We start from the raw sequence: 14,513 nt of genomic DNA on the forward strand, positions 1-14,513 counted from the left end.
TTTCTGGGGGTAAACGGATTTAAAGAAAATAAAGTTGAGTTTAATGAAAGCGGGATGGGTCAGTACAAATCAATTGAGCCATGAACCTTCTGTCCACGATTAATTCTAGTAATTCTGATTACGGATTGTGATGTTAAGTAGGAAGCATGGGGCAACTGCCCTGAGCCCACATGCAGTTCTCTTCCCTTGTCATCCCAAAAGAAGGGGGGGGGGGAGGGGGGGTAATCCTTTCTCCTGCTAGGAAACTGTCATCCTCTGTCCTGAGGGGTGATGGGAGATACGCTCCCCAAGCCTGTGCATTCTCCTTCTTGGTCCTGGGGGATACCACTTTTGTCATGGACTGGAAAAGAGATTTCAAGAGATCACAGGAAACATGGAAGAAACCACGTTAAAGGGGGTGTGTGTGTCAATATTTAGCCGCCCGCGCCCAGATCCAGATGCCTGAAGCCGCACCAACTGGCTTATCCGAGCTAAAGTTATTCGGACAAAGTTGTTCGCATAGCTTTAGACCTACTATGTATCTGGACAGAATTGTCTGGGTACCTTTGTCTGTGCGTCGCTGCATAATCTGCATTGCCAAGACAAAGTGAAACTGTAGCCTGGGAACGTCCCCCAGCAACGCCTTTTTTTTTATCCAGGCAACATTTTAACCAAGGAGCAGGGAAAAATAATTTAAATCTCATGGTTTATCCGGCTAACCCCTAAATTTAACCTGACAAATCCTTTGAATACCGACCTCCTGGGCGTATGCTCTTCCCGTAATACAGATCATAATAATCCGATCCCTCTCGGTTGAAAGGGGATTAAAGCAATAAAAAATTAAAGCTAGTCTCTAGGAAACGCATCCACTAATTCTGCACTTGTTTCTGCAGGCGTGCCTTTCACTTTTCTATTTAGTTGTGTAGAGTAAGACTCTCTCTCACCTGTTCACTCTCACTCTCTGTGCACGAGTGGCAAGACTGCGAGGTCAGGGGCATGGGTTTTTGCAAGCTTTGCCCTATTAGGATTTGGAACATGAGTCTTTGAAACTATGAGCTCTGGTTTCAAAAACGATCACTCAAGTCCCTGGCTGAGCTGTCCATTTACCCTCTGCAGTTTGACAAGTTTATGATTTCTAAACTCAGACATGAATAAGGCTGTGCACCCAGCAAAAGAGAAGTTAAGTGCACAAGTGGCTGACATTAAGTGCTCAAAACAGCCTTGAGCTATTCGTTTTCTCACTGAGAAAATAGAGATTCGGGAAGACTACTTTCTAAGTCATTTATGTGGGTAAAGGGACTGGCTGAAAATTGCCTTCCCTCAATATGGCTAAAAGTATATGAGAGGTTCCACAATGTGCGTACTTTTAGCTAAATTTAAAGGAGGCATTTCCTGGGGCGTGCTTAGCTCAGGAAAGGAAAATAATGCACGTAGGGCGATTTTTCAAAACTTCATGCACATTAAAGTTAACATATATGTGTGCAAGTAGCAAAAATTGCTGTATTTTTGCTTTCGTATGCACAAATATGCACGTGATCAAGGGGAGGTTTGAGGGCATTCCAAGGCCTGGGGGGTGGGGGAGGGGGGGTTGTCAACACTTATGCGCGTAAGTTGCTATTTGAAAAGACAACCTCACATGTACATTTTTTACATCTGCTAATTATCTGGGCGTAAGTGATATTAAATGTGCTTATTGAGTAGTACTGACTGGGCAGGAGATCTAGTTGAACTGGGAGGAGTCCAGGCTGAAGAACCAGGAAGGTCTCAATAACCTGGAGAAGGACTGAGCCAACTAGTGGACTAATTGGTAAACTGGTTAATTTAATTTACGCACGCATGTTTTAAAACTGGCTGACTTAATGCATGTAAATCGGAACTTACTTGAACAAGTCCTATTATACTTTCGCACGTAAAAAATATGTGCATATATGTTTTAAATAGCTAGGAAAGTCCATATATTCAATGCACTGATATATGTTTTTTCAACGCATTGCATGTATTCGTGTGTAAGCATACATATGTTGCGGGGTGGAGATACTTATATTTTATAAAGCATGCATGTATCTTACGCATGGATTATAAAATCCATAGATCTGCTCGTGGCCATAAATGCATGTATATGCCACCGCGCGCATTTGTTTGAAAGTTATCCTCACAGATCGTATTTTCAAATCCACAAGTTATTTTCCATGAATAAAGTTACCTGCAAAAAAAAAAAAAAAAAAAGAAAAAAGCCAATACAAATGTCTGAGGGTACTTTGTACCCATAGAAAGGACTGAAGGAAAAGCACCTGCATTCTTTAGCTTTGAACGTTGGTGCAAAGTTTGAAGATTAAAAAAAAAAAGTATCCGTGGACTTTGGTCCAAGGCAGATGGTTTAGGAATCACCACCTATATTCCTGAAACAGGACATGTAGACAACCCGTGTGCCTATATCCAATATTGCCAGCAGCAGAAAAGGAAAGAAACAGCTAAGAAGAGATCAGCAGCTGTACTCGCGTGGAGAAATTTGCAAACCATCCGCTCAGGTACAAAGTATCGGTTTTTGAAAGGAAAAGTGCGTGCAGACTCTCTCTCTCTCTGAAAATTGCAAACACACACACACACACAAAGTATCTGTGGACTTTTGCACCTACTCATCGTGCAGGTAAAATTTCTATGGAAGCATGTAGATTTGAAAATAAAATTTCCCAAAAACACGTCTTCAGGAACGCCTGCCTCCTTTCAATCCAGCTAAAAGCAGAAGTACTGTGGAATCCAGAGTGCATTTTTAGCTGAATCGAGGGAAGGTAAGGGCCAATTTATATGTATCAATGGCTTTGAAAATTGCCCTATGAATAGATAATTTCTCCTCTTTTTTTAAAATGCAAATTAAAATAAGAAGGCCTTATCCCTTGTTTGGCAATTTTTTTTTTTTTTAAATAAATGTCCCATGCCTCTTCTCCATTCACTCCTTATTATATCTTAGGAAGGCAAAGCTTGCCAATCCGGGTTATACCAAAGATTCTTCTAGCCCGGTATCCTGTTTCTGATAATGGCAAATGGTGGATGCTTAGCAAAAGTGTTAAGTACTGGGCATGTATACAGTGGTTCATCTATTTTACCCTTCCAATTTCCAGCAGTCATTGTTTAGAAATGCAGTAGACCTGAGTTTAAATCCCCAGACTGTTATGTTAACAGCCTGTGATTGATCTATCTTCCATCCCTTTTTTTCAACCAAGTTAGACTATTTGGGATGGATATTCAGAAAAGATTTACTTGGCTAAAATTGGATTTTAGCTGAATAAATCTAGCTGTTTAATAAAAATGTGGCTCCTTTAATGGGCTAAATGTGTGTGGTTACAAGTCCCATGAGCTATAACTGGGTTAAAAAGGGGCCTGGCCGGAGGCATTTCAGATTTAGCTGGTTATTGTAATATTCTGCATTAACCAGTTAAATTTAGTTGGGGGACCCCAGCCATGCAAATGGCAGTCTGATTTACCCGTACAACTGGCCGGGTAAATATGGCAGAATACCTGGGTGAAGATTGCCTGGTTTCCTTACCAGCTTCACAGCTCTTTGATTATTGACCTCTTTGCTGTACGAGTTCTTTTTAAACAAGAGCAGGGAAGCTTCATGAAAGTTCATGGGTCATCTAATTAGTCTGGGGAACTTTTTGCTATGAAAAGCCTGATGCAGATTCTTTAAATCAGATGTGGTGGGCAAAATATGACAAAATTCCCCCAGCAAGTGTCAGGAAAGTGCGAGAAGTCTGTCGAACTGGAGCCAGGCTAAAATTCAACTGTTTTGAGTTTGACCCTGAATTTTCTTCATAGCCCTAGTTGCAGACGCTGGCCGTGCATTGTGTGAAGAAATGCATATATAGAAAGATGCTTCTGCAGTAGGAGTAGTGCGGAAGGTTTGCCTAGGCTGCTTAACGGGTTCAAGAGGAACCTGACCAAGATATTTTGTAGGGAGGATTCACGTATACACGTGGAGACACATGCACACACTTACCCTGGAAAGTAAGCTCCATTCATTCTGCAGAGGACTCCTTGTTTTGTCTTAAGCTGCTCTGTTTTGAGGTTTGTTTGGTTTTTTTAGCTATGGCGTTTGTGTGGACATTTGTGTTTTCTTTTTATTGTTTGTTTTAAGCCTGATAATGTATCATTTATAAAATGTAAAGAACAAAAATCCAGCTGTCTCTCCAAAATGCCGATGAAAGAATATTTGATTTTCTCACATAAGCAGTGGAGTCCTAGCACTTCAGACACAAAAATGCACATTATTTCGGTGACATGGTACATATTCCTCCCCTACCCCCAGTACCCAAATTTGTTTGTGTAAAAAAAACCAAATACCGTATTGAGAATACAGGGACACACCTTTCAGCAAGCTGTCTCAAGATGATAAATAACTACTCGTACAATGGAAGTGCAGGCTGGCACGTCTCTGTGTGCGTGTGTGCACTGACTGTCATTGGATTATTCCCACCAGGTCGCCAATAAAAACAAGAAAGCACCCTCTTGTTGTCACAGGTGCAGAAAAGTGGGCACTGATTTAGAAGTCTACTGAAAAGGAACGTCTCGATCAGCCACATAAAAAAAAAAAACAAACCCAACCACCGAGTATCAATCACCAACTACGGGAGCTGTGCACACATATCTTGTTAAAATAACAAAGCCTTCAGGGGAGAAGGGCTGAGCAGGATGAACTGTTTACACACACCCTCCTGAACAATTTGTTCACAAAACGCCTTTTGCCTTTGGTCGTAGGGGACCATTCCTCTCATGCTTCAACTTATCCAGTCGTACAGCAAGGACTCTGGTAAACCGAGGTGGGAAGGGGGTCGATATTCAAAATGGTTTGCCTACTTAAGTTTGCAACTTAGCCTGACAAATCTGGGGTTTTAAATATTCCTCCTCTCCCCACCAACCCTGACCAGAGAAGTTTTAGCCAAGCACATAATTACCTAGTTAACTTACCCAGATAAAAAAAAAAAAAAAGAAAAAAAGAGGCATGGCAAGGACATTCTGAGGGCGGAGTACTGTAAACTTAATTGGGTATATTCAAGCAGGATTTATTGGCCCCTGAATATCCCAGCCAAAGTTAGCAGGGCAAGTTAAAAAAAAAAAAAAAAGTCATGGGCTGTTGTAGCCTAATTCTCCAACTCCCAATTTTAAAAAAAATTAAAATAGAGTTGGAGCAGCTCAATTTTTCTCTTTACTCCCTAAAAAAAAAAACCAAAACAAAAAAAAAAAGAAGTAGTTGTGGCTGTCATGACCTGGTCCCTCCCCCACCACCTAAATATTATAAAAAGAAGTCACTACTGTAGTGGTCCAATGCCCCCTTCCGCTTCTTAAAAAAGTGAGACCACTCCCTCTCATTCCCCCCCCCCTCCCCTCCATTTTCGAACCACCAAAATCCTCTCAATGCCACAGCAGAAGGGGAAGCCCTCACCTTCTCTTGCTGACGGGTAAGGAGAAATTACTACTTACCTGATAATTTCGTTTTCCTTAGTATAGAGAGATGGACTCAAGACCAGTGGGTTATGCACCTCTGCCATCTGATGGAGACAGAGCAAGCTGACGTCATAGTATATAAATACCCCCTGTAGTGATATCAGCCTGCCAGTATTCTCTTCAAAAGCAACTGTGAACAGACTAGCAAAAAACTCGATTAAAAACAGTCAACATTACTGTACTCAACCAACAGGAAACATTAAACTCAGGTAATGAATGTATGTACCCTAATCTAGGGACTGGACGAACACGTACCAGTAATCCCCTAGGACCTGGAGCTCCACAGGAGGAATATTAAACCAATCATTCGGCAGCCAAGGACGGGAAGCTGAGTCCATCTGTCTATAGTAAGGAAAATGAAATTATCAGGTAAGTAGTAATTTCTCCTTTCCTAGCATGCAGACAGATGGACTCAGGACCAGTGGGATGTACCCCAAGCTACTCCCAATTAGGGTGGGAGGTTGCCTGTGGTCCAGTCAACATCGCACGTGCAAAGGCTGCATTCTCCCGGGCTTGCACATCTAGATGATAATATCTGGAAAAAGTGTGTAAGGAGGACCACATCGCAGCTCAGCGAATGTTGACAGGAGACACTAATCTGACCTCTGCCCATGACATTGCTTGAGCCCTAGTGGAATGAGCCCTAACATGAGTAGGCAACGGCTTTTCAGCCTCCACATATGCAGCCATGTCTACCTCCTTAATCCAGTGAGCTATTGAGCTTGCGAAGCTGGTTCACCCTGCTTTCTTCCACCATGAAGAACAGACAAGCCTTTCAGAAAGGTTTAGAAACCTCCAGATACCGCAGGACATCTCGACAACCAAAGGACTAAAACAGGTGATTCTCTTCCACATCTTTTCCCTTATCTAAGGACGTCAAGGAAATGGACTGATTCAAGTGAAAATCAGAGACTACTTTAGACAAGAAAGAAGGAACAGTACACAGCGGTATCGCTCCTGCAGTCACCCGAAGGAACGGCTCCTAGCAAGACAAGGCCTGTAGCTTGAGAATTTGGCTCGCAGAACATATCGCCACCAGAAACACTGTTTCAAGGTCAATAGCCGCAAGAAAAGGCTACGCAGAAATCCAAACATAGGGCCCGTCAATAAATCCAATACCAGGTTAAAACTCCACAAGGGAACCAGCAACCACAAGGGAGGACAAAGATGATTCACTCCCTTCAAGAAACAGGCCATATCAGGATGAGATGATAAGGATTCATCATTGACCTGGCCTCTGAAACAGACAAGAGTGGCAATCTCTAACTTCAAGGAATTAAGGGCCAATCCCTTTTTTAATCCATCCTGCAAAAATTCCAAAATGATTGGGGTCTTCACTGAACAAGGTAGAACATCTTGATCCTTACACCAAGCCTCAAACTCTCGCCAAACCCACACATAGGTTAAGGAAGTGGAGAACTTTCAAGCTCATAGCAAGATGGCAATCACCGCAGAAGAATAACCACACTTCAACAAGCGAGCCCTTTCAAGGGCCATACCGTAAGACAAAATCAAGTCGAATCTTTGTGAAGACAGGCTCCTCCTACAACAGATTCTTGTGCAGTGGAAAACAAAGGGGGGGTCTCTACCACGAGTCTTCACAGATACACATGCCATGGACTTCTGGGCCAATCCAGTGCCACCAGGAGCACATCCCCCTGTGGCCTTCGATCCTGCGAAATATCCTGCCCAACAGGGGCCACGGGGGAAAGGCATACAGCAGCTTGTCTTCTGACTAGGCTTGTACGAGAGCATCGATACCCAGGGACTTCGAATCTCTCCTGTGACTAAAGAAGCGAAGAAACTTTGCATTGGAGAAGTTGCCAACAGGTCTAGGAACGGAAGGCCCCAGCGATCCACTATCAGTCGAAATGCCTTGTCTGACAACACCCATTCTCCCGGGTCCAGATGCTCTTGGCTGAGAAAGTCTGCTCTTACGTTGTCTTTTCTTGCAATGTGTGAGGCCGAGATCACCTGAAGATGCCCTTTCGCTCATTCCATAAGTTGGTCTATTTCTAGCGATGTAAGTCATTGATGTAAGTCATTGTCTTTGTGTTGTCTGACATTATTTGTATTGCTTGATCCTGCAGTCTGTCGCTGAACTGCAAGCATGCCAACTGGACCGCCCAGACTTCCAGGTAATTGATATTCCAGAGAGATTCTTCTGTATTCCAGTGCCTTTGAGCCGTTAGTTCCTGACAGTGAGCTTCCCAACCCTGGAGACTTGCATCTGTCACATCAACCAGTCCAGCGTCAGAGAAACTCCCTCTCTCAGATGATCCTCCTGCAGCCACAACTGCAAGGTGAAAGCAGATTTCCATCAGCAAGTGGAGCCGAACCGAATAGTCCGGAGGCTGTGGGTTCTGGCGAGTCAGCAGGGAGCACTGAAGAGACCGCATATGTGCTCTTGTCCATGGCACCACTTCCAGGGTTGCCACCATCAATCAAAGTACCTGAAGAGAGGACCAACTGTCAGGCATATAGTGTTCACCAAAAGACACACTTGCGACATCAACTTCTGAATCTGAGCTTCTGGCAGGAAAACTTTGCCTTACTTCATGTCGAACCGAACACCCAGGTACTCCAACAACTGGGAAGGGTGAAGACTGCTCTTGGCCAGGTTCACTACCCAACCAAGCTCCTGCAATAAGGAGATCATCTTGCGGGTCACCAGGCAGCTCTCTTCCAGAGACTTGAGTCGAATTAGCCAGTCGTCCAAATACGGGTGTACTAGGATCCCATCCTTTCTCAATTCTGCTGCCACCACCACCACCACCACCACAACCTTGGAAAATGTTTTAGGACTGGTGGCTAGACCAAAAGGCACCGCCTGAAACTGATAATGGCGTCCCAGCACTGTGAAATGCAGAAAACATTGGTGCTCCAACCAGATGGGACTATGGAGGTAGGCCTCGGACAGATCCAGAGTACAAGGTTTCTATGTGAAAATGAATCATCTGCAATTGACGGTTGACTCCTTTGAGATACAGGATGGAACGAAAGGAGCACAACAAAATAAATGGAATATCACCCTGCACTTTCCTGAGATGTAGGCACTGGAACCACAGCCCTCAGAGATTGAGGAGTCTTCACAGGGTAGATTCTACTGCCTGTTTCTTCTGTGGGGAGTGGCAAGGAGACACCATGAACATGTCCCAAGAAACACGGCGAAATTCCAATGCATATCCTTCTCGTATCACCTCTAGGACCCACTGATCCGATGTGATCTTGACCCATCTCTGATAAAAGAGAGAGAGACATCCCCCTATCTCTTGCCCCAGAGGGTGGTTCGACAAACCTTCATTGGGAGGATCCACCACCCGAGCTGTGCCTCTCTTGGGTTGTCTGGGATGAAAGGACTGAGACCTGCCAAAAGGCCGAGACCTCTGAAAGATCAATCCTCTGTAGAGGTGAAATCGCTTGGAACCCTTAAGATGACCCCTCATACCAAAGGAGTGCTGCAACTGCTTCTTATCCTCTGGCAACCGAGGAACTGGGGGGTTTGCTCCACTTACTGGCCAGTTTCTCCAACTCGCTCCCGAACATTAGGGAACTTTTAAAGGGCATCTTTGTAAGGTTAGCTTTTAGGTCGCGTCAGCCGAACAATTATGCAACCATAATTGACTTCTGGCCTCTATTACTGAAGCCACTTCCTTAGCCAAAGTATGGACCAAATCGCAGCCCATATCTGCTACAGAGACAGTGGTGGGTTCCATAACTACCCTGGAATTCACCCCAGAATCATCAACCTCCTAAGAGAGAAGCAGACAAGAGCGAGCCACCAGGGAACAACAGGAAGATATCTGCAATGTCATTGCCACTGCTTCAAATGCTTGTTTGAGGATGGCCTCAATTCTCCTATCATGCACATCCTTCATAGCCGCTCCTCCCTCCACAGGAATAGTCGTCCGTTTAGAGATGGCATAGACCAGCGCATCCAATTTCAGAAAATGCAAATGCTCTCTCACCACTGGATCCAGGAGGTACAGACCTTCCAATGTCCAACCCCCTTTTAAATTTGCCTCCAGAGTGTCCCATTCAAGATCAATCAATTCTTGAATGGCTTCCATAACAGGGAAAAATCAAGAGGCTTTACACAAAGAAACCAAAATGGGATTCTTCTTTGGCTCAGACATGGAATCTGCCCCAAGTACTCCCAAGCATCTTCAAGGTCTGGGAAATCAGGGCCGGCAGTTCATCTCTATGAAAGAACCACAATTTGGTCTGATACGGTTCCAGTCCTGGAGGAATTTCCCCATCTTACAGGGAGTCAGGGACTGCCTCATCATCAGTGCCATCCGTGTTCCTGTCGGGAATACCCGCAGCTAACAGAGGTGTGCTTCGGCACTTAAACATAGGATTGGAAGAAGGAGGGCCTCCAGCTGAGGATTCAACCTGATAGGATTGGTTGAAGCTGAGGACTGCGCCTGGAAAAAAGATTGCAATCCTTGAAAAAAATTCTACCCAAGAAAAGACAGAAGGATCCAGGCCAAAACCAGAAGGTACTGGAGTGGGGCTTACTGAGTTGCCATCCCCTGCAGAGGAACTAGTCAAGGGAGTTCCAAAGTCCAGTGTTCCTCCAGACAAGTCGTTAACCAGACCATCATCAGGCTGGGAAGAACCAGGTTTAGCAAAATCAGAGGAAGATAATTCTCCCTGAGCCTCTAAGCAACGCTGCCACGTTAGAGGGCACTCCAGGCTGAGATGCCAGAATATGACAGACAACACAGAGAGAAAGGCACTTCTTGTTCACTGGCGCTATTAAGTTAGTCAGTCGACTGAGAATGTGCATCCAACTGGCTCATGCTGAAAAATTTCAGGCGAACAAATTTTATGAGCACAAAACTTAGGAAGCCCTAAGTTTATGTGCTGCAAAAAAACAAATGCAGAGTGTGCCAAAATCTGGGCCACCACTTATATGCACATAGGAAGCCCGCCCAAAACTGGGTGCACAATTCTTACACAGAGTCAGATGCACTGCACACACTGATGTTCCTGTAGAGGGCAGCTGAACACACACGGAAGTGCATGAAAACACTACCATAGCCTACCATGTGGCGCACAGGAAAAAGCCTAATAGCGGGGTCTAGCCCATCTGGGCTGCTCAACCCGCCAGGCTGCCCAGTTCCCGTTAACCTCACAGGAGTGGGAACGAATGTCGGAACAGCGTGCCAAGCATGGAAACCAGAGGAAGTCCTACAAAACCCCTCTACCATGTCTCTGGCATTTTTTTTTTTTTTAAACTTACCTGAACTCAGCCCTTCCCAGCTGAATACAGAGGCAATCTCTGGCTGTAGCAGGAGAGGGCATCTGCTGTCACCGCTGCGCTCGGCTTCCTCCACCTGCAGCTTTTAAGCTGTACAATCAGCTAAGTCCACGCCAGAAAAAACCCAGCTACCGGACCAAGGCACACATCTGAGGGACCACGGAAATCACCTCAGGAATTTTCAACTGGTGGAGGGACCATCTGGTATCACTGAGGAAGAGCAGGGGTTTTTTTTTTTTTTATAAAATTCTCCTTCTAAAATCTGAAGCAATCTCCAGGAAGGAGATGCACGCCCACCATCTGCTGGAGACGGAGAATACCGGCGGGCTGATGTCGCTACAGTGATTATATATATACTGTGACATCAGCTCATTCCATCTCCATCTGCTTGCAGAGGCGCATAACCCACTGCTCCTGAGTCCATCTGTCTATACCAGGGGTGGGCAATTCCGGTCCTCGAGGGCTGCAAACCAGTCGGGTTTTCAGGATATCCTTTATGAATATGCATGAGAGAGACCTGCATACACACTGCCTCAGTTGTATGCAAATCCATTTCATGCATATTCATTAGGGGTATCCTGAAAACCCGACTGGTTTGCAGCCCTCGAGGACTGGACTTGCCCACCCCTGGTCTATACACTAGGAAACAGCAGATATTTATTCACTGCACTCCAGCCAGAATAGGTGGCTTCACTGACAGCTAACCAATCCCCAAAGCAGAGCAGCTGGGGGTGGTGCCTCACCTTTTTAGGATGAGGAGATGTAGGTGTTGGGCCACTACAGCTGTGACTTTAAAAAAAAATAAATTTAGAGGGAAACAGGGGGATTGGGTGACCAGAGCCAAAACTTTTTTTTTTTTTTTTTTTTAACTTGGGGGGTGGGGAGAGAACAGCCTGCTACAGCCCGTGACTTTCTTTTTTTTTTTTTTTCACGTGAGTGGCAAAGTTACCCATGTAACTTTTTTCTGATTTACTTTCGCAAAGTATATTCAGCAGAAGATAAGTTCCGCTGGCTTACTGAATACCGACCTCCTATTATCTAGAAAAGAGAGGCTTGCTCCAGCTACAGTGCTAAGTGACTCCGATTTGTTGTTGTGGTGGGTTTTTTTTTTTTTGGTTTTTTTTATCATCCATGTTTCATAAAAGGGGACAGTATTACACCAGCTGATAAGACTGGACTCGGCAAGCGTCTTTGAAATACAATAATTAAAAATTGAACGTGCAATAGAAACAGAATGGGAAAGAAATCTTAGTAAATCATGGCCTTATTGTGAAAAATAAATAAATAAATAAAGCAATATCCATCAATTGTCTTCAACAAATAATGAAGGCTAACCGGCTGTTAGCAATAGGCATTTGTGCCAGGATGATTTAGTATGGAATTGTAAGAAAAGACAACAATGAAACTGTGCAGTGTTTTTGTTTTATGTGTGTCTGTGTGTGTGGTGGTGGGGGGGGGGGGGGGGGGAAGGGATACGGCTGCATTAAAAATCACAAAGAAACATTTTAGAAATTGCACAAACTATTTAAGTAGCGATGGGACACAGTACTCCTGCCAAGGCATTGTCAACTAAAATACAAAATCTATTTCCCTAGAATCATTATTCCAATCAGACATGTTTCGTAAAAAAAAAACAACCCCCTTATTCCCCCCCTTATTCCCAGCATACTCATATAGTTCCAAGTTACGGCCCTGCCCCTCCCCTCCCCTCCCCCCAGTTATAATATCAGTTACAATGTAAAGCCCTGTTGGCTGAATTTGCTGTTGTCTGGAAACCGATGTGATGTCTCGTGCGAATGTCGGTATAGAAAAATGTTAAATAAATAAATAAAAATAATAATTGCACCATATCGTATAACTATATGCATAAAATTTACTTTATACATTTAAAAATACATCCTGTAGCTGCAAATGCTGTCAGGGAAATGAGTTAAATGCGATAGGCTGCGAATGCAAGCGACGGTCAGTCATAACGCAAGCTGGGTTTCATCGTTTTCTGTGATCCGCGATGCAGTTCAGTCGATAGGAGCCCAAGCCAAACGGTGTGGCCACAGCGCACTGTTAGGCATCTGGAAAAGTCAAATCCGATAAACTGATTGCCCGACTCGACCTTCATTCCAGCACTTCTCTCCTTTTTGGGTCAGAGAGACACGGGCCAACAAACTGAGCGCGGTCCTGTATTATTCAGAGGATTAGGTGTCGTGTTTTAAAATTATTGCCGATTCTCATTAGTCAAACTTGACTCATACAAGTAGGCTTCGCCTAAAACATTTCAATTGCAGATGACAAGGTATTTGTGAAATAATGTCTTTAAAGAAAAAAAAATTGGCATTACAATCTTTTACTATGCATGTATTTTTCTATATGATAGAATATATATTAATAAAATATAAAGGATGTCTTTGTTAGATGAGGATGGTCTTATTGCTCATATTAAAGCAGCAATTACGAGGCTGCCCACTGGATCAGTGGCAAGCAGTGTGCTGCCATGTGGAGGAGGTGGGTTTGACTCCCGGGCTAGGACTGGCCTGAGGCAGCAGGTGGTGGTGGTGGTGGTTGGGGGGAGTGAGTCCCAGGCCCTGCTGAACGGTGACATCTAGTGGCCAGACTTAGGGCCCCTTGTACCAGGCAGAGTTGGGAGGGGAGATATAAATAGAGAGAACCTTCCCTCCCTCCCCGACCTTGATGTCTGCAGATGAAGGTTCATGGGCTTTGGGGCTCAGTGGAGATGGGGGGTCTGACTGAGGGTGGCAGCCAAAAGGCGCAGGAGGAAACTGTTGGGTCCAAAAAAAAAAAAGCATCTGAGAATAAATATCAAAATCTAAAAAGTATTGGTTTATTCGACGCCAGTGCCACATCGATTGGAAAGCAGTACAGTAGATGTGTGGCAGTAAGCAGAACTGTGTTATAATTATCAGGACGATTGTTTAAAGTTTTTGCCCACAGAAAAACATGTCTTGAAAATTGCCCCTTTTAAGGGTGAGAAAAAGTGGGTAGGGTTTAGTTCATGGGAGGAGAAGTACGGGGGGGGGGGGGGGTAGTTAATTTTGTAATCAACACGCATACCTTACTGTAAGCTTTAGAGTAGGTGCACAATACACGAGTAGAAAAAAGTGCCCACGCTCCCCGACTGGTCCGCAAAGTTTCAAATTCACTTGCAAACCTGTGGGCCTGCAAGCCCCCCACCCCCGGGGCAGTCTTAACATCGCCCTCCTCCCCCCACTGCGATCTCTTCAGATCTTTTGCCACCTTTCGGCTCAAAAAGAGCCTAAATACAAATGCTGTCAACTGAAGACCCACGAATTTACCAGGAGAACGTCAAAATGCAAACTCAATTAAGATAAAGATTTAGGAAACTTGATTGAAAAAGTAAGCGCTAGTCGATGGTTTTTTAAAAAGGGGGGTAAGCACCGATGCCTGAAGACGAGTCCACAGCTAAGGAACACTCGGCTCTCACCATATCATGCAGCTGCTTTAAATGTAAAAGTGAAGTTTGTTAGGCGCACCAGAAGAGGAACTCTTGAGCGGCAGACTGTGCCGGGAGCGGAGAGGTTACCTTGTCGCTCCTGCAGTTGTTCAGCCCCATGCTGTTTAGAGAGGGCAGTTTCCCGTCGGCGCCGTGCAGCGGCTGCTGCTGCTGCTGCTCCCTCTGGATCTGCTCTCTCATCTTGCGGGCCTCCTGAATAGCTTTCATGACTGTGTCCTGGTCCCCAAAGAGGGCTGGAGAGTTAAGACTGGAGAGTATATCTGGAAACACAAAAATGCC

The 14,513-nt window shown here is 44.7% G+C and overlaps 1 protein-coding gene across 5 annotated transcripts in view; it reads right to left on the reverse strand.

The window, feature by feature from the left end:
• The window catches only part of SOX6 (SRY-box transcription factor 6), a 780,471-nt gene that overhangs the window by 89,658 nt on the left and 676,300 nt on the right, over positions 1-14,513 (reverse strand). For all 5 annotated transcript variants that reach the window (XM_029582789.1, XM_029582791.1, XM_029582793.1 and 2 more), the window contains one exon: positions 14,304-14,494. In XM_029582789.1, the coding sequence (XP_029438649.1) occupies positions 14,304-14,494 (191 nt within the window). The remainder of the gene's footprint in view (positions 1-14,303; positions 14,495-14,513) is intronic.

The sequence above is a fragment of the Rhinatrema bivittatum genome, chromosome 17 (assembly GCF_901001135.1).
Source record: "Rhinatrema bivittatum chromosome 17, aRhiBiv1.1, whole genome shotgun sequence".
Lineage (NCBI taxonomy): Eukaryota > Metazoa > Chordata > Amphibia > Gymnophiona > Rhinatrematidae > Rhinatrema > Rhinatrema bivittatum.